This window comes from Argopecten irradians, chromosome 10 (assembly GCF_041381155.1).
Source record: "Argopecten irradians isolate NY chromosome 10, Ai_NY, whole genome shotgun sequence".
NCBI classification, from domain to species: domain Eukaryota; kingdom Metazoa; phylum Mollusca; class Bivalvia; order Pectinida; family Pectinidae; genus Argopecten; species Argopecten irradians.
This window is the reverse complement of record NC_091143.1, coordinates 40995376-41022601: the sequence shown is the minus strand read 5'-3', so window position 1 is coordinate 41022601 and position 27226 is coordinate 40995376. Positions and strand designations below refer to the sequence as shown.

Below are 27226 nucleotides of genomic sequence, written 5' to 3'. Positions count from 1 at the left end.
GAGATACAGTTCTGTACCAAAATTACTTTTTAAATGACAATAAGTTGAGAGCTTGCCATCCTTCACCATACCGCGTGTTGTGTGCCACATTTTAATATAATGTTCACGAAGACTTTTCATAAGAATGCGTTTGAATTGATATTCAGATTTATTGATTATACTCTTATTTATGTCAGTCATTGAAAAGATTGAATTAATACAACTGAACCATGAAGATTACCGTATTCACATAATGATTTAGAGCATAATACAGCCTTATGTTGAGCGCTAAGCAGGAGCAGAAACTACCACTTTTATAGACTTTGGTGTGTCTCGGCCAGGGGACAGAACCCAGAGCTTTCCTCACAGGGGCGAACGCTCAACTCAAGGCCAAAAGTGAGCGATGCCATACATGGAGTGGGACGACTGGTTCGCCCGTTGTCAGTATAATGTGACCGGGTGGGGTGTTGTTGGGTCTTCGGCGGCATGCTTCAGTGATATAGCACTATAAAAAGGGCAATAGTTCCACTATACAGGAAGACACAACACGAATATACCGCAGTCTCCCAAAACACGCACCTCGCACAACATACACGCAACACTACGCATACATGGGAGGCCGTCCTTACATGACCATAGCTGTTAATAGGACGTTAATAAATCAAACAAAGAAACATAATACAGCCTTATGTAGCAGGGGAAATTAGTGCGCTGTATGTTCAAGATGATACCAGTACATGCCCATCCCCTTGATTATATTAAAATGGATCGGAAAGCGTCCAAGTTCCGATCGTACAGCGAAGTTCGTACTTGTTTTGTGTACACCGATTAGAAATTTGCAAAGTTTTAAATGCAGAAGCTTGCTTTCCCAATTGTTGTAGATATCATCTAGAGTTGGCGATTTTCTTTTAAATCTCGCTCGGTGCATTCGTATCAAAACATCCCCAAATTTCAGAACCGTATAGCAAAATCGGATTTATAAACGTACAAGTATATCGTACGCAAACTACACTACTTTTATCCATGTTTAACTTTTATTCGGGTCTACAGTAAACAATATGCTGATGAGCTGCGCTCTTACAAGGCATTGCCTTAATTCGTATTATTTAAGGTATATTTTCATTTTGACTGCGTATACTATAGAATGAACGCAGTTAATAAAGAACACATCCTTAAAAGCGCATATATTTATTTATAGATTCTTTGTCGTTTTTATTCGTGTTTCTGGCGATGCGTTACCACGTGATGATAAGATAATGTAAACTACGTCATCAGAACAGTTTAACTGTGACGTCATAATGTAATTGGTATCTATGCGTCATTTGTCTTATGGCGACATACATCTTGCGACTCACGAAAGCTAGAGAGAACCATGGGCTGTAATAACACAAAGAGCGAAGCAGACACTCAGAAAAGGAGATTTATATTCTTCTGGAGAAGACAGAACAAGGTAATATATATATCCCCGTGTAATTTTGTTAAAGTGTTTATCCGTAATCGACTGTAACAGGCAAGGAGAAAAAAATATAGCGGTCAGACCGGGATTCGAACCCGGAACATTAACCGAGTGTTTCTCCAAAAATAATTTAGTTAACAAGACATACGTATATGTGATGCTACCTGAATCAGACGAATGCTCTACCGAATGAGTTACTTTGTCAACACGTAAAACCAATATCATGTTTCAGGTCGTGGCCATCAATATTCCTGTACAAGATAACAGCGGGATATCGTTGGACTACGAAAGCTCAAATACCAGACGAAAAACTAAACAAACTGTCCTTATGCAATTAAAAGCAGAAGGGGTCGAACCCAGAAAGGGAAACGGGGGTGTTGCTTTCGTTGTGGAGATCGGGGGCCCGAAAGGCGGACCCTCCGCCTCCATAGTCCCCGGGGCCCCGGAGTACAGCTCCTACTCAGTAGGGGCGTACCGGGCCGGAACAGACTGCCCTCCCCGGCGGCTTCCGCCGATTGACAAGGCAGCTTTGGATAAGAAGCAGGAACGTGCAAGACGAAACCGAGAGAGGAAGACGGCGGAAAGGAGAGCCAAGTGGGCCAGGAAGTATGCCAGGGTTCAGGCGGGAATGAAAAGCCCAAGAACAGATGGATGAATGTCGACATATTGAACGCTACAGTTGATGTTAATGTGGTTGAAAATATAACACGACTTATTTAACTACATATACTTAGTTTTATGTCTACATCTACGATGGAATGAAATGATTAACGCAACTATCTTTTCAGAAATGTTTGGATAAGATGTTTAGATTTATTGCATCCACCTCTGGGTCGTAAGCAATCGAATTAAATCGTTGGTCGATGTTGTCCCGCGAGTACTCAGTCTTTACTCCATCTTCGTAATTTGTTGTGGTTCTAAGGTCCGCTACCTATCCGAAACCAACTGTTGATAGAATGTTCTTACATTGTAAAAATAAGAATAACACAAGAAAACTGATATTTATAGCTTAAGATCAGGTTACAACATTAAACAAACGCAAGATTACCTGCGTAAACTTTATTAACAGTGAAGATTCATTTCGCTGTTTTGCCGTTTGACGCCGTGGACTTTTAAATGGCCTTGAATGTTGACGGGACGTTATCCTACATGTAATAAAACTAAACTTAAATATCATAATGCTGCTTAGCAAACTATAGCTACTCACTGAAAACGAAAACCAATAGTTCTAACTAATTAGGTTTAGAATTTATATCGTGCTATGTGTGCGGATGACCTGATGGGAAATATAAATCGGGATTCTGTAGTCGGAATCGAATAATTTGGATCGTAGAGCCCTGCAATAAAATTATTTGAATTGCATAATGATTCATGCATGATGTGATTAAATTAGAACATATGACGTGTATGCTATGGAACAGAAAGGCTTAATAAAACGCGAAGATGATACCGAAACATATATAAATCAAAGTGTCATCGGAAGGCCTCTTGTGGCCCAAGGCCAGATTTATCAAAATAAGTGCCCTCGCGTGTGTTGTAATGAATGCATCTGTTTCAAGTTTTGTATTTTATGTCGCTGCAGCACTAACGATATAAATTCAACAACGCTCGAAAATGTCAAGTTTTTTTCAATGTTGACCTAGAACAGACCTAGTTTTGTTACATTTCTGTAATTGTTGTCGGGAACAGCTTAGTACTTCAGGGGAATGGGGTCGTAAATTGTATAATAAATATTTACATTATGATAATAAGTGCATGGAAATTATCTTGTCACTTTCGGCTTGAATAATTGATACATGTACATGCACTCCGACTGTTTTTATGAACTGACTTTGTGTGTACGAAGTGTCATTCAACGTTCTGTCAGGTTTTCTTTAAAAATATTGAAAGAATATATTTTAAAACGCGAAAAGGCTCACTGCAAATTCGGGGAAACATTATCATATACGCTTGTCTAGAATATTACCTGTCTACGTAGACCACCCGTTGTAGACAAGTGGTCGTTATAATCAGTTCAAATTGTGACGGGTCATTTGGGACTAAACGAAAGTACATTGTAGTAGTATTAACGCGGTGTTTATACAGGGGTGGTCGCTAAGGCAGGTCTCACATTTTGCAATTTATTTTGCGTGGCTTAATGGAAGTGGCTTTCTTTGATTACAGTAGTTCCAGTGAGACAAAACTATAAAGTAAGCGATATGACCGAACTACCCACTAACATTAATTAAAATGACCGTTTCAGCTGCGTCGTCGAATAGTAACCAGTAATGAGTGTAGTCAATTCTTTGTTGTCATCGTATAGCAAGAGAGATCAATATACAAATCTATAGAGCTTACACTGCGGGAGGTTGTTGGATATGGTATTTATTTCACCCCAGTGAGTTATGTTTTAAAATTTACGAAAGACATTACATTTAGTAGTTTGGAGTAAAGTTTAAAATTTCGACCAATCAAACGACCGGTAGGCTATAATCATGCATGTATATATTCCAGTAGTGATATATAGGGATTGGATTTCGTTTTTATGTTAACCATGCTTGTATGGAGCAATTCCTCTAAGAATATATTCTATGGGGCGCGAACATTTCCTTACGCAAGTTCAAAGTTCAATGTTACCATGCAGTTATGGTAAACAAAATCGGCTAGTATTAGCGTATAGTGACCAAGCCTATTATATTCCAGTAGTGATATATAGAGATTGAACATTGTTTTGATTGCGCAATCAAAACACCATTCAATGTAGCGCGTTATCGCTACATGTAGAATATGTCTGTATCCCATTGCGTTCATACCACCTTTAACGCAATCAAAACACTGTTCAATCTATATATTTACATATATAAATCCACTTTTACGTCAAATTTAAAACGGTGATGGTTGCTAAGTTGGGTAACTAAGGTAGTCAGGATGACTGAAGATATAGTTCCGATTGTTGAATGTTATAGCTGCAGTTTGGTTTGAAATACAACAATGACACTTTTCAATTATTTTCAAAATATATCTTTTTTTTCAATTTGATAATATATTGATAATGTCCAATTCGAATAAAAATTGAGATAACCAATGCGGAACGACTACCGGTATGCATCGTTGTCAGGGTAGTGAGGCTGTCCGGAGTGGAGCGAGCCGCCATATTTGATTTTCAACCGAGGAAAGTTACTGTGATGGTGTGACCGTTGAGCTGCTGAATGTTTGTCATGTATGTATCGGTCTAAGAACGCGATTTTGACTAAATTCTTCATAGTTATTACTTTTATTTTATTGTACGGAGGAAAGAAAAGTGTTTGCCTGTGTGTAGGCCTATTTTGAATGCAAAGACGGGGCTATTTAAAACTGATGATACTGTTTCGGATAGGTTACCTGTTTCACCAACAATTAGATGTTCTGTATATTTAGGTGAGATGAGTGACCGTACACACATGCATGTAGGCCTACATCTGACGTAACTATGGGATTTCCCGAACATTCCTGAGGAAAGCCCCCCGGTTGCAGCCCCGACGAGCGATTCATTTTGTAGTTTATTACCGTTACAATGCTTTATCACATCTTTTGTTTTGATGTAAAATACATATTTAATTGGATCTAATAAAAACTCTTTATTATTATTTTGAAATCCGTCAACTTATGACGCAAAATCTTATCGAAGCGTGAACTAGAAGTAGTCCGAACCTGCACTGCGTTTGTATTCATACGTCATTGCGATTACGCTAATTTGAACGCAACCCCCTCCCGTTGACTATACAGGGGCATACACTGTATGTAAATATATCAGTATATCTTTGCAATATCCAATACATTTTAACAATGACTCGCGAGTCGCAAGCCACGACGAATTGTGGTAGAAATACTCTCCGTTGATAACCTGTCTTGAGAGGTCAAGCTATGAAGCGACACTATTGTACACTGTATGTGAGTGCGATAAATCAAGATCATGATCTTCGACCGGAGCGAAATTTATTTATGATTGATGGTTAAGGTGGCAAGATATGGACATGGGCTTTTCAGCTTTATAGTTCATTAACCTGTCCTTTGTGGCTTTGCAGTTGGGTGTCGTGTCTAAGCATCACCTATGGACATTATGGCTTGATTCTGACATTTCGTCTTTTCGCATTGATATGTACAACAAGACGCCAAGGAAAAGAAAAAAAACTGAAATATTTTGCTTTTTCTTACACAACAAAGCGAAAAGAGGAAATGCACGAGACATCCAGCCATCACAGATAGAATGGTAATCATACTGTTGTCACACCCCCTCGGCGGACGTTACAATTAACAATACATTATAATGGATGTTGAGTCCTGCAGGACCAAACTTCAATGTTTTGAGCTGTTGATTGAACATGGAACCTGGAACGGCAAATGGCTATGTGAAAGTTTATTCACATTTCGTGTATAAAGTACTAGCAGGAAAACAATAAAAAGACATCAATATGAGATATCTGCTTTATGTAAAAGGTATTATTTACATATACTATATGTATCTATTAATGTGAAAATTACCTATTTTTGAGTATGATTATTTTTTGTGTATTTCCTGGGCAAACGGGTATCGCGATTTTAAATTTCCGCGAAAAAGTCTAAAGCACAAATAAAGATGTAGTGATCAATTCGAAATTAAATCAGCATAAATAAGCAATTAGACAAAACAACGCGAAATTAAACACGAAATTAAAACGACGTCAATAATTTAATTAGCCATTTGACAGAACAATCCAAAATTAAAACGGCGTCAATAAGCATTTTTTTTTTCAAAAATAACGCGAAATTAAAACAGCGTCAATAAGCAATTTGTCAGAACAACCCGAAATTATACCGGTGTCAATAAGCCATTTCACAAAACAACACGAAATTAAACTGGCGTCAATAAGCCATTAACCAGAATAACGCGAAATTAAACGGACGTCAATTAGACATTACACAGAACAACGCGAAATAATACCGGCGTCAATAAGCTATTTGTCAGAACAACGCGAAATTAAACCAACGTCACTATGACATAACACAGAAATACGCGACATTAAACCGGCGTCAATAATTTTATAAGCCATTTGACAGAACAACGCGAAATTAAAACGGCATCAATAAGATTTTTTTTTTTTTCAAAAATAATGCGAAATTAAACCGGCGTCAATAAGCAATTTGTCAGAACAACCCGAAATTAAACCGGTGTCAATAAGCCATTTGACAGAACAACTCGAAATGAAACCGGCTTCAATAAGCAATTTGACAGAACAACGCGAACTTAAACCAATTTGACAGAACAACGCGAAATTAAACCGGCGTCAATAAGCCATTTGACAGAACAACTCGAAATGAAACCGGCTTCAATAACCATTTGACAAAACAACGCGGAATTAAAACTGGCATCAATAAGCCACTTGACAGAACAATGCTAAATTAAACCGGCGTCAATAAGCCATTTAACAGAACAACGCGAAATTAAATCGACGTCAATAAGCCATTTGACAGAAAACGAGAAATCAAACCGGTGTCAATAAGCCATTTGACAGAACAACGCGAAATTTTATAACCTCCAAAATAAGTTGGACTACAGTGTCTTCTAAAGACAGAGAGCGGTTGAAGTTTTCTTACTCCAACCATGTTAGCAGAAACACGTCAAACACAGAAGTCAAAATATGTATTAGAATGTGCCTGCAATTACGCGATAATACGCGTTTAATATGCGTAGTTGTATTGTCGAGTTAATGTCTTTTTAAAGGTTCGTTGTTTCTCTATGTTCATTTATCCATGAAGCTTTCCGACGCTTTGACCTTGTTTCATGCAAAACCATAGTGTCGATGGAAATCACTAGAGTTGCCAAGAATTCCTGTTGATGGTATGCTGTCTTCATTGTTAAATCATGTATTGTTTTTCATCTCTTTATTTTCACATCGCACTTTTATTAACAAATACAGAATTTATAGTACAATTCCGGGGTGTACAGGTTTGTCATAAATGGGTTTTTAACTACGCAGTTAAACACACAGATATGCATATGATGGGTATATACCATTAATATTCATAGGCGTTATTAGGTGTTTATTGCCCTCTAGACGTTAAAACCGGTATAAAGAGATTTATGTATATATTGAAGTACATGCATTGTTATGCAGAAATCAATATCGCCATCCATTTTTGTTTTGTATTATCATATCCTATTGTCATACGTTTGTGACTTCTAAGCTTGCTTAAGATTTATGATCTATAAAAAGGATGATCTCAGGTAGTGATGGAAATTACATCAATTTAATTGAAACCCTAGTAAGCAGATTATTTTCTATTCGCGTTTGACATCTTAAATGGACCGAACGTGTTAATTAATGGACCATTCCGCGTGTTTCTATTTAGATTCTGACAATGCGTTCGTTTTATGAGAGTTATTAATAAGAAATTGTTTCACAGCTATAATGCTTTATTGATTCCCATTATCAACACATTTCAGGTGTCATTGGACCTAAACACAAGACAATCGCTCTCACTAATGATTCATCGAGGGATTCAATTCACCGTGGTATAAATAAAAAAAGCGTTTTACGTCATACGAATTTGTTTAAAATCAACCAATGGTGGTGTAGATATACGATGACTTAACATAAAAAGGATTATGATTAAAAAAAGGACTCATCCATTTAGCAGTATTAGAGGGTCGCTACAAGCGATCCGTTATGGTGCGGCAAAGTCATGATTTATTTCGACACTCGACACATCACAAAGCGAACTTAAGTACAAATTCGCATGTTCTAAACGCATTTGCAATGGTATGCGTTTGAAGTCTGGTGTTCAAGCATTCTTTTAGGTGAAATTAACAATTGCTTAGTATAAAGCAAGTTGAATTAATGTACCCTAGGGGAACACCATTGTAATGACAAGGTAAAGGATGTGGCATTGGAGTGAGAAAGGGGTAGTTTAAAAACGCGATTGAAAGCCTTTCTTTTCAAATGTGTTTTCCCGGCGTGACAGGAGTAAAGTACATATCGCACATAATATTGATGGAGCAGGTCATATCATTGACAGATTCATAAATATCCATCCTCTTCTATACAGAAGCTGTCAGCCATTATTGATTCATAATATATATCCACGATATTTATAAATATATCTATTGAACCTTCTGAGAGTATACTGTTTTAATAGTATCGTCTGCTTCATTACAGATGAGTATGCATTGCCTATACACACTGTTGCAGATAATTAATAAATAATCTTAAAATGATTCGACCTGGTTATAAATTGTACAAAACGGGGGATGAATTAAATATACCGTCAACAGTAAGGACACACTGTTCCCCGATAATCTACCATACATAAACAAATATGAGTATAACATGTTATTACTGTATATTCCAATGACGAAGCTTTACTAATGTTAATTTGTCAAACTATGTATTATTTATAAATATTTTCAACTCGAAGTTGAATAAAAAAAATGCATCTCAGTACCTCGACATTATACGTTTTTACGTTGCATTTACCTCAAATGACTGGTTCGCCCGTTGTCAGTATAATGTGACCGGGTGGGGTGTGATGCTTGGTGTCTTCGGCGGCATGCTTCAGTGATATAGCACTATAAAAAGGGCAACAGTTCCACTATACAAGAAGACGCAACATGAATATACCGCAGTCTCCCAGGGCACGCACCTCGCACTACATACACGCAGCACACCGCATACATGGGAGGCCGTTCTTACATGACCATAGCTGTTAATAGGACGTTAATTAATCAATCAAACAAACAAAAGACATGGTAAACTAGCTAATAATCAAATAGAAACATTATATAGTAAGTATACATAAAAGAGTGCTGCAGCTTTTCTCATTGATGGCGGTCCACTTGATGATGTTTTTTTTTTTTTTTTTTTTTTGTAAAGATATGTTTTGTTGTTAATGTCTGATCGATATATCTATTATTATGTGTGTGATACTCGATCAATATTCTTCTAACTCTATTTAAAGTTTAAGACTTAAGTCTTAATTTGGTGATTAGGGTGATCGAGTGGTGCAGTGGTTAAGCCGCTCGCCTTTAACCTAGCCGGCCGGGGTTCGATCCCCGGCACGGACGTGAAAAGGTTAGGGTCACCTTCCCGATCACTTGGGTTTTTCCCCACACTAAGACCCCTCGCGCGCTTACATCCGGGCCATCGAGAGTGATTTACATAAGTTGAATAACTTGTTTCTCAATCGATGTAAAATTAATAAAGTTCATATATTTCAAAAAAGACTTAATTCGAATAATTACAATGTTCCGATAGTAGATGTTTCGATTGTCCGGTGTTATTTCCTCAACATGCTTGTTTATAAAATAAATTTCAACGAATGGTTGTTGTTAAGATGACGCACATTGCAATCAAAGCAAGCAAAGCAAAACTGATCTCTTTGAAATCCGTTTTTCATCCACACATTCTAACAGAGTTTTCGACATCCTTTGGCTGTGTTGTGTTAGTGGGATGGTTATTCGGAGTTAACGCCTTTTCCGTAGCTTTCGGCGATAATCTTTGATATAAAGCCTGTTTGATGTGTGTAAAGAAAATCACACCGACTATCCACGAAATAACTGTATGTACTGCAAACCTATGTATGAAATCAAAGTTAGATCACAAGCTACAGTTTCCTGTACCTCATTACTTTTACAAACTTATTTGATTAGCACGAGTGTAACATAGCATGTATGTACCAATGTATCTTTCAGATTGTAAACATATATATCACAGTGTATGAACGGAAGTGTATAGTATAATCATTAGTTGCTTTTTGTATCGTCACTTGTGAGTATCGAAGCGGAATGAATGAAAACAGGCATGGTGTACAGGTCGGTAAAACACCAAATATCGGCATTATTCGTAACTACAAATATGTTTAACATTATAGACGTCTTCATAACATGTATATAAACAAATTCATGAACATGATTTTGAAAATAATACGTCGACTATACAAGTGTCCTCGCAAGCAACTATACATCGCCAGTTCAAAACAATGCAAGTGACTATACAATTTTAGCTGATCATCCTACAACTTCAAAATACGATTAAGTAAAAGATATTGTGTCCATAAAAATGTATTTATTTATGTGTTTTATATTGTTGGATTCATTTATAGACCTGTGATGGTGCTAGAAATAGTGAAAGATAGACAGAATACCTTGAAATAGTGCAAAATATTAGGCGGGTGTCTCAATTCTTTGATGATGAACAGCAGATCAACTCACAAAAAGTGTCTCAAATGTTAATGCTGGTTAACCCTCAACATTTCATTAGTCACTAGTTGTTCAAATTTCTATCCATTTCGCCGTTTATAACCGAAAATCACAACAAAAACGTATAGAACGAAAAAAATTAGCAAAAATTATCCATGATCGATTTTTTCATTTGCCTTAGCAAGTGACCGAGTACCGCTATACAGCTCGCAACTACGAAATTTAAAAAAATACTATACACTTCCGTTCATACACTGTGTATATGTAGATTTACATTGCATATACAGACCAATGGTATTTTTATATCGCTTATACAGACCATTTGTAAGGTACTTCGGTTAATTTCAGATACATTCTGTTCATTCTGATACGTTTGAATAGTTTTTATCAAGGCAGAAATCATGGCAAAACACCACCACCTATAGAAACACAGCTCCTTCATTAAGTAAGATATAATTTTATATTGGATCAAGTTTCAGTTCAGCCAAATCCAAAAGGGTGTTCGGTCTGTAAAGCGGATTTACAACGTTTTACGATTTTGCTATCAATTCTATCCCAAATGAAGTGTTCCTCTACATGAAATGACTGGCTTATGTCATAATTACACAACTATTACACTGTATCCAATAAAATATGTGAATAAAGTTATTGGTAATCATTAAGCAATTTTTCTACTGCCTTGGCGAAATTTTGCAATTTTAAAACAAATATATTATAGATTCTACATATTTATTTGTACTTCCTTTCAAGTTTCACGTTTTTTCCTAGTTTAGAACGACACTTAAAATAAGAGTTATGAGCATGCTTCTTAACGAAATTTATTTGAAAATAATTCAATTTTGCTTGTAACGAGCATTTTCATTGGCTTAAAAATTTACTTTATCAGTCCTTACAGGAAAAAATGGCGTTGCCGTTTGTGACGTTGCTTCTGATTGGCTGAGATGACGTCGTAATGATGTCATAGACAAAAAAGTCCAAAAATGAAATTTGAGTATTGAAGAGATCATCTTTAGTAAATTGAATTATAAGGATTAATTTGAATATATTTGTTATGTTATGGAGATATAACACAAAAATCTGAGTGCACTCTCATCATAAACCGCTTCGCGGGTCATTTAGAGTACACTCAGATTTTTGTGTTATATCTCCATAACATAAAAAATCTATTCAAGTTAATCCTTAAATATTATATTTGATGAGAAGCAAATTTTGCAAATTCACAGAATAAATAGACAAATTTTAATACATGTATGTTTACAAGAGAGATATATGAAGCGGTAAAATTATTATTTCGGTATGAAGAAATATACTTTCAATTTTCAACTTAACTCACAAGCAAATGATCAACATTTATTTTATCATAGGATACTGGTATTTAAAATTATTGGAGGTTTTACGAATAGGCAGTAATCAGCATACGCATCCATGCAAATTACGAAAAATACAAATGAAGCCAGCTTACAAAATACTGAACATTTTATTCAGATTTGCATCTTTAACGAATGCAACATATTCAATTGTCAACAATAAATTATTACAATACATTTTAGACTCGGTTTTTACTTTTATTTCTAATATATACAAAAACCAACCATTCGTCATTATATATATACATCATCTATTTTTACTGTTGCCATATCAATCACTGCCATACCGTTATTTTAACTTGTGTCACGAATTAATTTATCGAAACATTACAGTAAATAATCCAAAAGGTCTTTAAAACACGTAATTCATGGGATCGATTGGACTGAATAGATATGCCGTCGACTGTCATGTTTATATGGGGAACAACCCTCTAATTGAAAAAAATAGACCTTCGAAACGACCCTTGTGTATAGAGAAAATTGCGTCCAGTATATGATACTTGTCCAGACCACGGATTGGCTGCTAATTATGAATTTCAAAGGGAAAGTTGTTTTCCCGGACTTCCGTAGGTTATTCCTTAATTATTTCTAGGTAACGTAATAGTGATATCAATTTGGAATGTCGAATTTAAATTAGGTTCAAAATATCAAATTAGATAATAAATTAGTGAAACATTAGAATATCAGAATTCCCCATTGTAGAATTCACCTTATATAAATACCTTTGGTTACCATAGTGGGAGTTAAGGGCGGATGACAGAACATGACTTAATTTGATTAAGCAGTTCTAGTTCTTCGTTCTAAAACTTTAACACTGTGACGTATGGAAAAGTATGTAGTTGGTTGGTCTATACATACTGAAAGGTAAAAAGTACATTTTACATGTTTTTAAAAAAAAATCTAATTCGTGAAAACAAAAGAGTTAAAATATCAGTATGACAATGTTACAGAGAACAACTTGAGGACTGTCGATATGAAGACGAATAAATTTGAATAATGGAGAAAGGAAAAGGAAAATGATTGAAAAAATACTTGTTAAACTGGCTAGAATGGAAAAAGTCGCATACAGTATCAGGACAATAAAATGCAAATAATGACAGGGACGAATTGAAATGCAGATAATGTTGATGTAATAATTTCATGAAAGATCTTGCAAATTTGTCAAAGATATTTTGCAAATCAGCTCTTTTCAGTAAGGGCAGCAGGCAAACTTGGATTTTGTAAAAAATATTCTTCTATTCTAAATAAAATCACATATCGGTTTGTTTTTGTATTCTATAATTGCTTTGGTTAAATGAAAATTATAGCAAAATTGTTTTTTAGTATTTTTTGTTATTTTTTATATTTCAAAATTTGGCGTAAAAAATATCGAAACCAAAAACAATATTAAAATTCTTATATAAAATGAACAAATACTTTTTGCAGGTAGTTTCTTCGAGATATTAAACAAGCAAAATTAGTTTAAGACAACATTTTAAAGATCCATTGAAGGATGCCTATCTGGAAATTAAGATTACTTGCATAGTCAAATACGTCTTCAGGACCGGGCTAAAGCTTAAGGAAGAAAAAAAGAACAGTGAAACATTTTCCTTATACGTTTGATAATCATATTTAGCTACTAGATCTATGAAAAGACCAACTGTAAACTTGGAAGTTTACGCGAGAGGAAAATTTTAAGTTGATTAGGCAAAGGCTATTTTACCGCGAAAATTTTCCATACGCTTTATATTGTTTGAGTAGATAAACTATTTCATTAAAAGTAAGAAAGTACGGTATATCATTTGCGAAAATAACACTAACGCGTCGAAAGAATTATTTTTAAAAAATCGTGTAATTAAGCACTCGATATTCGTTTTTACATTTAGTAGTGTTTGACATTGTTGTATGACAGCACAGAATACGACATTTTTTTTTATTAAGGGAGACAGACATGCCTTGATAACATGACACACACGTTAATGTTAATGTGTGCATAATGGCGATATATACAAATGGCGAATTGCAACAAATGGAATGAACATAACACGTCATATTTACATCAACATTGCATTATATCAACATCGAAATATCGAAGTTTCGACATTGCAATTACAATATATCGACGGTACGATAGCCTCTATGTTTTTCAAACAAACCACACTTTGTTTTTCCGTCATGCACTACGTCTGGAGGAAGTGACGCATTCAAAATTTTCCAGCACAGCATAAAGGTATCACATTTTTTTCTCCTGCTAAGAACAAGTAAGTGGTTCATTATAGGAAATAAATAAGTACAGGAAGGAGTCATTTATAGTAACATATTATTGTAATTAAAATTAGGTATTCAATTAATAATCTATCCTATCGTTTTATCTAAAATGATCACAATCATCAATATCAAATATATCTTATCAATGTTCAAATGTCGGGAATATTTCATCTAATGAAAATTTAATTTTTTTCCTGCCTCATACCTAAGAAATATCTTATATTAACCTATTAATACCTATCCAACGTTGCAATAACATCTTGTCCAATTCTTTTGTCAGAAAACTAAAAGTAATAGTTCCATTGATGATTAACGGCGAAAAGAATTTACTGAAAAAAAACAACAAAAAAACTTACTTATATATCATTGTACTTAATAAGTGAAACTACTTTTACTGAAAGCGTACATGTTAAGACCATTTCAACATTTGACTTGAATTTAACGTTTATTTGGCGGGCCGATAGACATTATGAATACAATGAAATAATGTCAGGTTTTTAGCATTTTTATACTTTTAGATGTCGATGGAGATTTATCTATAGAAATGTTTTTAAATGTTATACATTGGCCAATCGAATCTAAATTAGTTTTTTTATTCCGCTTCATTACTATGTTCTACGATACGCTTCAATACACGGACCGTATCGTAGTAGAACATTTGGCGAACATTTCTTGAACTTCAATTTATAGCTAAAGCCATTATAATACGTTTCTAATACTATTGACAATCTATCCATCAATATTATAGTTTTGGGGTTCTAATTGAAATTATTATGATAAAATGCATTTTGGATGAAACATATATTACTCTTATGAAAATAAAAAAAATGCAACTATTAATTTTTATTTTATAAATTTTGTCGTCTTCGTCCTACCTGAATATTCACAAATCACATCACAACTACTCTCAAACAATGCTTTGGCAAATACAAAAATATTGTGTCATGGCAAAGAACGCATGTCGATTTGCAATAAAATGGACGATTCTGTCATTTCATAGCTCAGTTAGCTACTTTTCTCATTATGAAAGAAGACTTAGTGTTTTTCTTCTGAACTATATTTTGAATGATATATTTAATGATGAATCTCGTCGGAGATGCAAGATGCCGAATCCGTTAAATGCGACGACGTTTAAAATCTCAACAGGCACCCCATTCAAACACAACATACCGACAGATATGGAGGGAATACATTAGTCGTGTACCTTAGAACATATGATCGTTTTATACATACCAACTTTTTTTTAAAATTCTCATAACTAGAATTAACAAGCCGAATTCAATATATCATTACGTGGATGATTGTTTTGATAGGTAAAGTACGTACTTGCGAACTCTACAAAAATGTCATTGATAAATCTGAAAGAAATCGGAGAAAAAAAAAGGAAGTGTTGAAAACTGATGGAAAAGTCAGGCTGATTACCTCGGCAGTGTACAATATACTAAACTTCCATGATCCACGAGTCATTAAGGACTCCGAACGGCCCTTTGTACGTGTAGCATGTGACCCTTGCTTTATATCTATTCCCTGATACATTTAAATTATAATATGAGTGATACGAAACGACGGCTAAAATTCCAATGTTGTAGCCATGCGGACTCTATCAGTGGTAGTGAACGTCTGCTTTGTCCTGATCAGCGGCCATTAAACCTTCTGAATTTCCATGTCTCGTCAAACCTGGACTCTCTCGCGACTGATCAAGACCTTTAAAACGATCGGCGTTCCGTGTTATCCTGTAATTCCTTTCTGCAACGCACATGCGCAATCGTTCCCGTAATTAATCGGTCTGTGCTGGTCTGATCAATACAAAGCAGCAGACTTCCGTACCTTCCATACCGGAAATAAACCTGCCGGAAGTCATACAGAACATGCGGGACGTCATTCTAGCTTCAATTGCATAACGTTTCCGGGCATCATATTCTGACGTGGTCAACAACGGCAAGGCTAACTGTGCTTTTATTGTTCATCAACTAGGTTAAATCATATTCCTACAGTCTTTACCCGCCTTCTGAACACACGGAGCAGTTCGTTAATGCATTAACGACATAGAATTAAGCATCCTTCATAAATGTATTTTTTCTGTCGATCACCGGCTAGCCCAAGCTTATTGACGTCTCGTTTTTCTAGGAGGCACCAACTCAGTGTATGTACGTGTCTATAACGTGATCCAGCACGCGCACCACGTTGGGTGATGATTTCCTAGTGGACGTTGGACATTACATATGCCACACAGTAAAAGAACAATAGCACGTGAAGAGGCAGCACTTGTATTGTGCATTGTCCACTAAAATCTGAAGTTTTGCGTAGTTCTGATCCACCATTTATTTTTTCACCGTCTGTTCCTGAAAGAAAAACGGACATTAAGTTTCAGATCATACAAGGCATACATATGTACTTTATATATGTGTGTTTTATGTCGGTTTGTCTGGTTGTGTACACTTGTAGAAAACTTTAGGATTACTGATTGCATTTAGAAAAAAAAGTTATTTTACATAAACCATTGGTGCAATGACATAAGTATTAACAAATGTTGGTTTAATAGTTGTCGAGAATAAAATAATAATCATAAAATGTTCTTCTGCATTTGATAAGTATTATTTAAAAGTACTCGCACGACTAAGAGTGATGGTGTTTTTCTTATATAAGACCGAATCAATGACCTTCACACTGAACAAGCACGCATGGTAATTAATAAATATATGTTCTCGGCACGACAAAGACGTCATAACGTTGCGTCTGTAAGAATACGGGTTCATGCCAACCGGTCCTTATGTACATTTGTCACGTAACATTATATTTGTGGATAATTGCTTGTTTATTGTTTTAGTACATAAATGTTGTTTTATAAATATTTTACTTTTTCAAGTTATTTCCCTTTCTATACGTTTTGGTCGGTGTTTTGGACTTTGATCATTGATCTTGGAAACCATTAATCATTACGGCCAAATTTCACGTTTTCTTCGACAAAATCACATTCGATTTAGATGACGCTATTGAATACATGTATCTTTTATCTTCATTTTTGTTCTTTAATCGATTTGTATACATTGTTTAGATGTTTACTATTCTCCAGTTTGAGAAACTTATGTCCGAAAACATAATAGCCAATGTTCAACCTGATGCGAATGTTTAAAATGAATGAACGTTTGTCTATTTAAAATTGACAATACACATTTTGCAACACTAAAAGCAAGTTTGTGATGATCTACGGAATATCAGATCTGCGATCTTATTTATTTTATTTCAATTGTTGAAACGTCGCTCGCACTCGAAGCAACAAGAGATGATGATTTTACCATATAGAGATCTGTGACACATTAAGCTGAAATAGTACTCACCGCGTTTAATCTGAGTTGATTCCGCTGAAAAATATTAAAACATATGTATAAAAACTTTTGCATCATTTTTACCAGTGGTCTCAATTTGTATTAACTTTATCATTGATCTAACTTCTTCATAGTTCTGTTATAATAGTCAACTAGGAGATGAAAACCGTTTCAATATTATCTATTTTCTATTTTATCATTTTATCTGAATATTTGTTGTTATTGTTAGTGAAGTGATTATCATCAATTTCTGACAGGATCGGGACCTTAATCAAAATATACATGTATCAGAAAAACGAAACCAAAGAAAAATGAATAGTGTGTAAGAAAGAAACAGAGAATGGGATAGAATGACAAAATGAAAATTAGAATAAAAAAATTAAAACGTGCTACCAAATGAGTGTAAGAAATACGATAAAGAATATAAAAGAACGAATCAAGAAAGAAAGGAAGAACGGGAGAGAGGATGAAACAAAATAAAACGATACAAATACAAAACAAAAACCACAAAGAAAGAAGAGAATAAAACCCAGAAAATGTAAGAAAGAAAGAAAGAAAGAAAGCATACAATAGAGAATGAATAAATTGATGAATGGAAGAAAGGAAAGAAAGATTCAATCAAGTAGCTAACTAAGATAACATTTTTTCAAAGATATACAATTAATGAAAACATAAGAAAAGGAAAAGTACATTATGTCATAAAAATCATATCAAAAATATCAAAGAGCGTGTTTTAATTGCATAATTTGGGAAACGTTATTTCTGATACTTACAATTCAATACGCTGACGTAGATGCCTTTCACTTTAAGGTCTGTACTCCGACATATATACGTGCCTGCATCACTCATATTGCTGTGTTTAATACGTAGTGTACTGACTAACGTCCGTGTCACAGGCATCCTGTGTTTCGTAATTTGTATCGTATTGCTAGCACTGTTTTTTATTTTGATGCCATCTTTGAACCAGTCTATATCGTCCGGTGTCATCACTTTCCCTGTGGCATTACATGACAACGTTATCGGATTCCCTTTCTCTACGAAATCTGCTCCTCCAAGCTTCACGGCTGTAAGAGAATCGAGGAAGTGATTACATATTAGTATTTCACTTGATCGTATCTGTAACTTCTAATTGATATGCGATGCATTTTGATTACATATAATGAGTGATATTACATAATAAGAAAATAATGAATGTGATATTATATTGAATCATACCTTTTCAATAAAAAATATTTCTATCAATAAAATTTCCCAAAATAAATCGTTTCTTCATAGAAAACTAAGGTATCTGTTCGTGTAATAGAATGCAAGGAGTTTGGATGTCATTATCGTTTCGTTACCAAGGTCTAATATGTTTACTGATTTTGCAGGATGCATCTAGTAGCTAAAAATGTCCCGATTAGTCTGATATTGATACAATTTTCTCATTGGAAATGCCGTACAATTGTTTAAAAAAATAAACGCAAGTTCGATTTTAACATTCCATATTTTTGTAGAAACTAGAAGATTTAAATAGAGGGCTATGTACTGCATTTGATATTTCAGTATAAGCAAAATTTGTCATAAATTGAGGGGTATTTAGAGTTCTTAATACAAATGTTCTCATCGATACATCTTAAAATCATTTTGATACACAATTATAGTCTTAATCTAGATATAACGTCCATTTGGATAGAAATATCATATATTTGACAGAAGTAAAGCATGGTACCAAGCATGTATTTTTTTAATTGGTAACATTTATCTTTAAATTCGTATATGATAAAATCATTTTTGCAACATTCGCCGCAGTTATGGAAAAGAGTAGCGTATCGTTACATTGAAATGTAGTTATGAAATAATGTAATAATCATGGATATCTTGATTATGTTTCTAAATGAAAACTACTAAATTCTACTAATAACAACAATCATACGTTAGAAAGCTCCGAGTAGATTTAAACACATGCTAAAGTTAAAATAACTACTACAACATTGAGAAAAAAAACCAAATGATATCGCTGTGACCGCAGAAAGAAGTCATACTATAGCAGCAAACGAAAAAAATCAACTCTACATGTATATTCAATGTCAATGTGATTAGATTTCAAGTGAAAACTGCGACTCAACCTATTCATTTCTCACTGTTTTCCTTTCATGGCATTACTATATGGAGGGGCCAGGGAATAGGTATACGTTTGGTCATATTGTTTTCACGTTTGCTAACCAACTGATATTTGAACAACACATTTTGTTTCGTCTATTTGTGTGCGGAAGCATAATGATCAAACAGAAGCGACAATGGTTTTGTTGAAGAAAATAAGAATGCCCTATAACAGAAATAATAGGCTTACATACACTGTTGTGCTTTAAAGCATTATATTGTTTGAATGATAATTACGGTTATGGTTCTATAGAACATACTGTAATAGTAGTGAATTGAACACTTCTCAGTTTTTTCAGAGATGCGAAGCTTCACATAGTTATATTATCCCTTGAATTCTGTAGTACACGAATCGTGATACATTTAGACTTTCAATGATCGTCTTAGACAAATGACCAGACCCCAATCTAAATGGAAGCGCTATGTACTTTTTAAATCGAAAGAGTGCATATTGCTTGTTGCAATGAAGTACTAGACGGTTATCGATTTAAAAATCCAATTTAGCTTTGGTCTAATAAAATTGTATCGTTTGCAGTAAGGAGGTCATTTGAGGTTTTGGGAGACGAGAAGTATTACAATTAAAGTTTCTGCATGCACTTCTGTGGACAAACGGCTACATATATGGGTTAGATGTCTACGTGTTTCACAAGCTCGCAAAGAAACACAGTGGATAGGCACGCGTTAAGGATGTGAGTAGGTCGATGTGGTGCGGTAAAAAGATTATGATACATTAAACCATCCTCATTATTCCAGTGGTTACTATCACTGTCGTGATATCCACCACTAGACTTTTTCATAGCAAAAATCTGAAGGCACCCTATCAGACAACAGATAATACAGGTAGTTTGGTACTTTGATGTGCATTGGAGGAATCGAATAACGATACACTGTATGGTTTTAAAGATATGCGTCGCTCTATGTTAATCGTCGAACGGAGTCTCCGTAGGCCCGTAATATTTTCTAAATTTTGTTTTCCTAAAATGTCTTCAGGATTGCTATGACATAGCCTAGGAGTGAACATAACGGCAATGATAGTAACCCCATGGATATTGAGGATGACATTAAACTAGCATCTGTGTTCATGACAAACAAGTATACTAAATGTCTATACCTGGTAATAAAGCCTGGGGCCGTAGTGTTGGAGCTGCAATCAGACAACAAATAAACAGGAACGTAAAACAAACGAAACGAAAGGTGTAGGAAATGGCTACAGGGTGATAGACAGCATGGTCCAAATATAGGTCCGAACAGTGGAGGGTGCGACTTTTAATCAGATGGAAGCTTGCTATTGTCATTTCGAGATGGCTACATTGTACCACGATTGCTGCGCTGTGTTCAAAATACTAAAATGTATGTGTCTCAAAATATATGACCGCGAGTGTCATATATACTACATTCAAACATGTAAAAATAAAAAGTGCAATTTGGGATTTCACATAGAGTCCTACGTAGCATCATGTACATCAAATTTAAACAAAACATACATGTATGTACAACGTTTTAAATGAAAGTGAATTTTTTTCAAACGCAAAGATAGACGAAAGTCGAATAGTCACTACTTTAGTTTCAACTTCACAAATTCTACATTCTGCTTGACCATTGACAAAGCAATTGCAGCCACCGACATTCCAATGTACTTTCGTCGCCGTCATCACATTTAAATTTATATCTTATGGAAATAATGAATAGGAATTTAGACTATGGTCAATCAGAATGCAGCATTTCAGGGAAGCAGAGACTTGAAAACTGGCTAGGTGTCGACGTAAAATAGCAGATTCTCTTTTGTAAGTTGCCTACGCTATCGAAGAGGTGCTTGAATAATTAAATGCCATCCAAAAGTACGCCATGCAATATTTTCATTTTCGAAATCTAATTCCAAATCAATTTTGCCGCTGGAAAACAGTAAAATGTTGAAGGAATCATCTTTATGAGAAGCTGAAATGTGACGACAATAAACCAGTTACACTTTAAAGAAAAGCACCTAAAAAGAGACATTTTACGAACACAACTGAAATATCATCTTTTGACAACAGGATTTGTCTAAGATGGGCAAAAGCTGTCGACGACCTTTGGCCTATGACCTGTGAACTGGGGATACGCGTGATGTATAAAATACAGCTATGATTTACGACTTTTTCCAGTGTAAAAATGCTGTTTGGTATTACATTAAAATCAATTCCAGGGAAAACATAGGTGTAAATTCGTCGACAGCCCTTTCACAAGCTAATATCTGCGATTTATCCCCACTTGCCTAACATCCGGTCTTTCTCCACTTGCATAATTTTTGACCCAACTGGAACCGAATCGAAAACAAATGTGATGAAATCTACAACTAGTTCAGCAGTACGTGAAACCAAAACCAATAATGAATTTATAAAGGTAAAAATATCTACTCAAGACAAACTTTTAAGATTAAATTCAATATTTCTAATAATCCTAAGTGACTAAATGGGTGTTTAGTTACCTGGCGTTTGACTGTTAGCATCTGTAAAATAAGCAAAAAAATATATCAAAAAATGTCATAAGAATTTTATATTTGTTCAAAACTGTCTACGTAAGCCGAGGGGTCTTATCACATTTTATAAATTGAAATTTGAACGTATTTGTAGGACCATCAATTCCCAAACCTGTTTTGAGACTTCAGGAATTTATCAAAAATTAAGTTTAATTGGTTCAATTTACGTCTTCCCATGTCTCAACATTAAGACTTATTTTTAACTGAAATTATTTACATTTCTCCCATACAAAAAACAAATTGCATCACATTTTTTCTCAAAAATGAGTTAACATATAAGCTACTATGATGCATTTGCGATTTCGAGTTTCCTTATTTTATCATGAAATGACCGAAACTTAAATTAATTAATATTAATTAGTATACCTACCAAGCACAGTTAATGATACAGTCCTATTTAAGTCCTCCTTGGTACTTATTTGGCACTCGTAGTCCCCAGCGTGCTCCTTCTGCACGTTTTTGATAACTAGAGCCCATATTTGGCTTCGGTCCGCGTGTTCTACGGAGTACGAGTTGTCACTCGTGAACACAAAGTCCCCTATCGTCAAGGCATGCTTTTCTGACTTTCGCTTCCAAATTACCTTAAAAACATAATATACCAGAGTGATTATTTCAACTGTATACGTTTAGCCAAAACACGGTCTTAAAAACAGGTTTCTATAAATCTATAACTACGGATCCCCATGCTGATTTCTGCTCAAGATTCTAAGAAATCTTCAAACGTAATATATCATAGGGAAGTTATCCGTTTTAGAATATACATAAGTGTAGTTCAAGCACAATGGGATTAGTTGAATAATAACTTTCTTGTTTTGATAGAATTGAACCTTATTCCAGCACCCATTATACAAAGACATTTAAAAGTAACAAAGTAACAGGTTGGTTTTTTAACTAAATACAAAAATATGTGACGAAGATAGTTATTATATTTTCAACATAAAGAAAGATAACTTATCTATCGATTTTATTAAAGTCTTCACAAATCCTATCGTACAGTAGACAAAATCCGAAACAAGGCGACATGATAACGGAACTTAAATATCATGTTTACAAGGAAGAGACAACAGAGTGCTAACACATTAAACCAATGACTTCACCAGAAGCAACAAGGATGTCTTGAAAGTATTCCTACACAAAGTCTGCAATCAGCTCACATTTAATTTGCATACGGATATCGTCTGATTAATCATAGTCGCCCCCGGAGAGTTTAAATGTTGTCTTTAATTCCATCATCTGATGTGAGATCGACAATATTGTTATAACATTAATTTCCATGTTCCTTTTTGTTTTCGCGTCACATATTTCTGTTTTTCACTCAGGACAACATTTTGGCTACCTGCAGATTCAAGCATGATACAACATTCATAACTATAATACTAAAATATTTCATATCACGTTCTTTGCATTGATTAATGATAAAAAACAACGGTTCAGTAGAAATCGAACCAATTTACGCAATGATCTTATGAAAGATTAAAAAAGCATATGGCTTCCTAGGATTTAAACAATGACGGGAAACTCGTAAAGTATTCTCACGGGACAACTTAAAAGCAGAGAGATGATCTCTAAAGCACCCTCTTTACATCAAATTGCTGTTAGACGTAACAGCTATGACGTTAGGAAACCATTGTTTTGCGTTTCCTGTTTTGATTCAATCGAAAAGAATATCCTCGTGTCGCTCATTCGGAAACGATTCCCACATCCTGTGTCCTCTGGTCGGACCAATGGATACGTGTTTTATGGGCCAAGATATCCGTAGTGCATTCTACTATCGACCACGCACGATTTAATAAAACATAACAAGCGGTGATGCTACTAATATGAGGCTAACGTAGAATACATATCACCCGGTCGGCTCCTACCATCGACTTGCAATGCAATGCAATGCAATGTCCATATCAAAGAAATCAGTTATCTCTTTCAACAGTTAATGCAATACCGATACGATGACTTGCCCTTCATTCAAGGAGGGTTCTATGGATTCAGTTTCAATCAGAAGTAATTCTTTAATAAGTACGCAAACAGAATATTTAATTGTCCCAAGGAAATGTTCTTCAGTAATCAAGTGCTATGCGATTCAATCCACTTTTGAAGGGAAATACAAGATAATATTGGAAAGCTTTTCAGGAATAATGGAAATCAAGGTCCAGTGTATGAAAATAAATTTCCCAGTGAAAACTGAATGACATTATTTATTAAATATGTAAACAATATGTAAAGATAAGAACTAAAGACTTTATAAAGATATGTAATGTTTTGCTCAGACAAGCATGATCGCCTAATGATTCAGTGATCCATGTTAAATATTGTTATCATTATTTTTGTTTCTGAAAGGTGGCTATTGCCCTTAAGGTTTTAAGAAGTTTGGAGTTGCATTCGGTACACTTATTATGCATTATTAGTAATCTGTCTTTGATATAAACTATAATATAGAGAGAAGCTACGTCTGTAGTAAATCTGCAAAAACCTAGAAGGGTTTATGAAGATAATTGAATGGGTAGCTTGTTTGAGGAAATAATTAAATAAATAGCCATGCACGACATGACTTTACGATGAAAGAATGCAACATGGTTATTATTTCGGAACAAACCGGAAGTGCGCATACATCGTCTGATCTCAACAGGAAGTATAAAGCAAGCTTTTAAAACTTGCCGACACAGCCACGAAATGTCTAGGTGATTATGGCGAACAGCACATTTAATCTTAGCATTAGTTTTACATTGTATACCTTACACTGATTTCTTTCTTTGTTTTCTTATGTTTGTTATATACATTTGCCAAAATAAATAAATTAACGGGTACACATGAGGAAGCACCTTTTTATTGTCAGAGGACGGAAAGAAATATGATAATCGAAATAAAATGTGATATTTGCTGTTCAGTTTCATGTTATAAAGCGGCGGTATTTCTGTGTTCAATGGACGAGCCCTAACAATGCTTTATATTTTGCAACATTATGCAAATGTCATAAATAATATCAACCTAAATAGTTAAGTGGAATTGTAATGTCGAGCAACATTTAGAACGGCGTACATTATGAACATACCACATGATATCGCGGCGTGTTGAATGCATGCGAACAATATTTATTAACAATAGGCTAGGCTTCAGAAACCGTATCAAATTGTCTTCCGTTATTGTTGATCTGATTTCATGGTAGAAAGTGGGTAAATCCCCAGTTGCTATTATATGTTTAAGTTACGCTGTCTGCAAAATCAATTATTTAGCAACATTCACCTATCATACAACATAGCTTTCGCGACACTTTAATAGGTCATGTGACTAAGCAATTTGCATTCGCTTACATCTGATGATTTACGTTGGCCGTATCAGTGACAGATAATAAAACTCGAGTTACATATTTAACTTCTTGGTCCCCAAGGACCAATTCTAAAAAAATTGTCCTTTGTCTGCAGCCATCTCCACTTGTGACGTTTCTATCGGTAAATCCGACACGTTCGGAAGTAATGTTCCGTTATATTGCTATAGAGAACCGTCAATGTCCATTATTGCTCTATGTGAACTTTGTTTATAGCACAGAGGTACACGGTATCAGATAGGTGTTTCCGACTGACTAAGCTCTCACTTTCTAAATGTAACGTGAATCTTCTCTACGTAGAGTTTCATGTGAAAACATTTGATTTTATTGTGATTCGAAGTCGGGATATATATTGTTAATTTTGGATTAGTCAAGGGTGCATTTTACCCATTAAAATGTCATAAAAATTACATTGCAAAACGTGCAAATTCATCATCAGGTTTCACTTACTGCAAAATTTTAAATTTAATTATCATCAGAATAACCATTGCATTTTTGAAGTGGTACACCTCGCGTTGCTTTCGGATGACTGTCTGGTTTTTTTCTTACATTTACATTTTCTATCAGGGTCGCGGGTTTATGTAACGCGTCAATTAATTATTTCATCATTATCGGCTTCAGACTGACGTATGCGTTTTGCAAGCAACATATTCATGGACGCCATAATTAAATTTGAATTAATATTTCAATAGTTCATCACTAAAAAATTATCGACCTATTTAGTCACTGCAAAATTACCATAACGAAATATGATCTACACAAAATTAGAAAAAAAATAAAGAGCAAACAAACTCTTTCACAGCATATAGCGCCTTTTGAACGATTGCAGTCACATTTATTTCAACGGATTCTGATTATTTTTTCTTATAAAAACTTTTGACGTATTTTAATTTTTGTTTTGGTTTGGATTTATTAGTTTGACGTCCTTTTAACAGCCAGGATCATCTATGGACGTCCCAGGTTCGTTGATTGAGGAAAACCGGAGTAGCCAGAGAAAACCCACCGACCAGCAGTCAGTTCATGGCAATAGCCTCTCTTGTTTAAAGACGTAGACTTTTCACGTGAATGAAGATGAGGATAAAGCATCTGAATTTGATCATTTATTTGATTTCAACTTCTCTCGTTAGTCTATATCAATAGCCAAGACTTTGGAGAATTAATCCACATAAGGCAAAGAAAAATAACAAAACAATTATACAATATCGTCATCTCTCCAGAGTATAAGGATACCATTCGCGGATGAAACACATCGACACAATTTGTGTTGCTTGATATCGTTAAGAAAATATTTGAACGACAATTTTATTACTATTTATATACAATTAATTATCAGTTGAAACGAGCCGTATAATATCTTTAGCTTTCATACGACCTAGATAACGAAAAACATTTTTTTTTCGAAAGCGACTCCCATTCCAGTTAAAGATGTCAAATTTATTAAAAGCAATTTCTAAATTCGATAAGTTGTCAGAACTCAGAATCGATTCCGTCATAACTGTCATGTCTAATTCGTTCCGCAAGTGGTAAATTCAGTTTTAACGAAAAAAATCAGAAACTGTTTAAATTGTCACAAACTATTAATCTACCCCGCAAGCGAAGACGTGAGATCCCTCAGTACAGACATTGTATTGTTAATTATGTTTAACACCGCAGGATCCCTGGAGAATCCCTCTATCGTTTCC

General features: G+C 34.8%; 2 protein-coding genes across 5 annotated transcripts in view; one reads left to right on the top strand and one right to left on the bottom strand.

Annotated features, from left to right (window-relative positions):
* The first annotated feature begins 1289 nt into the window (after positions 1–1289).
* LOC138332833 (uncharacterized) lies at positions 1290–3923 on the top strand. The gene is made up of 2 exons (XM_069280792.1): positions 1290–1429; positions 1668–3923. Exons 1-2 carry the CDS (start codon positions 1352–1354, stop codon positions 2088–2090), a joined length of 501 nt encoding a protein of 166 aa, XP_069136893.1. The 5' UTR covers positions 1290–1351; the 3' UTR covers positions 2091–3923.
* Positions 3924–12891: 8968 nt separating this feature from the next.
* The window catches only part of LOC138333921 (protein amalgam-like), a 91607-nt gene continuing 77272 nt past the window's right edge, over positions 12892–27226 (bottom strand). For 2 of the 4 annotated variants that reach the window (XM_069282577.1, XM_069282576.1), the window contains exons 4-9: positions 22596–22806; positions 22175–22195; positions 20822–20854; positions 18342–18632; positions 17581–17604; positions 12892–16584 (exon numbers count right to left, since the gene is read on the bottom strand). In XM_069282577.1, the coding sequence (XP_069138678.1) occupies positions 16442–16584; positions 17581–17604; positions 18342–18632; positions 20822–20854; positions 22175–22195; positions 22596–22806 (723 nt within the window). In that variant the 3' untranslated portion in view covers positions 12892–16441. The remainder of the gene's footprint in view (positions 16585–17580; positions 17605–18341; positions 18633–20821; positions 20855–22174; positions 22196–22595; positions 22807–27226) is intronic. The other 2 variants (XM_069282578.1, XM_069282579.1) reach the window with 2 other exon arrangements.

Excerpts from the sequence above, each read along its gene's own strand:
- LOC138332833 (XM_069280792.1), top strand. The coding sequence starts at position 1,352 with ATGGGCTGTAATAACACAAAGAGCGAAGCAGACACTCAGAAAAGGAGA. Across the intron at positions 1,430-1,667 it reads TCTGGAGAAGACAGAACAAG|GTCGTGGCCATCAATATTCC; the intron begins GTAATATATATA and ends ATCATGTTTCAG.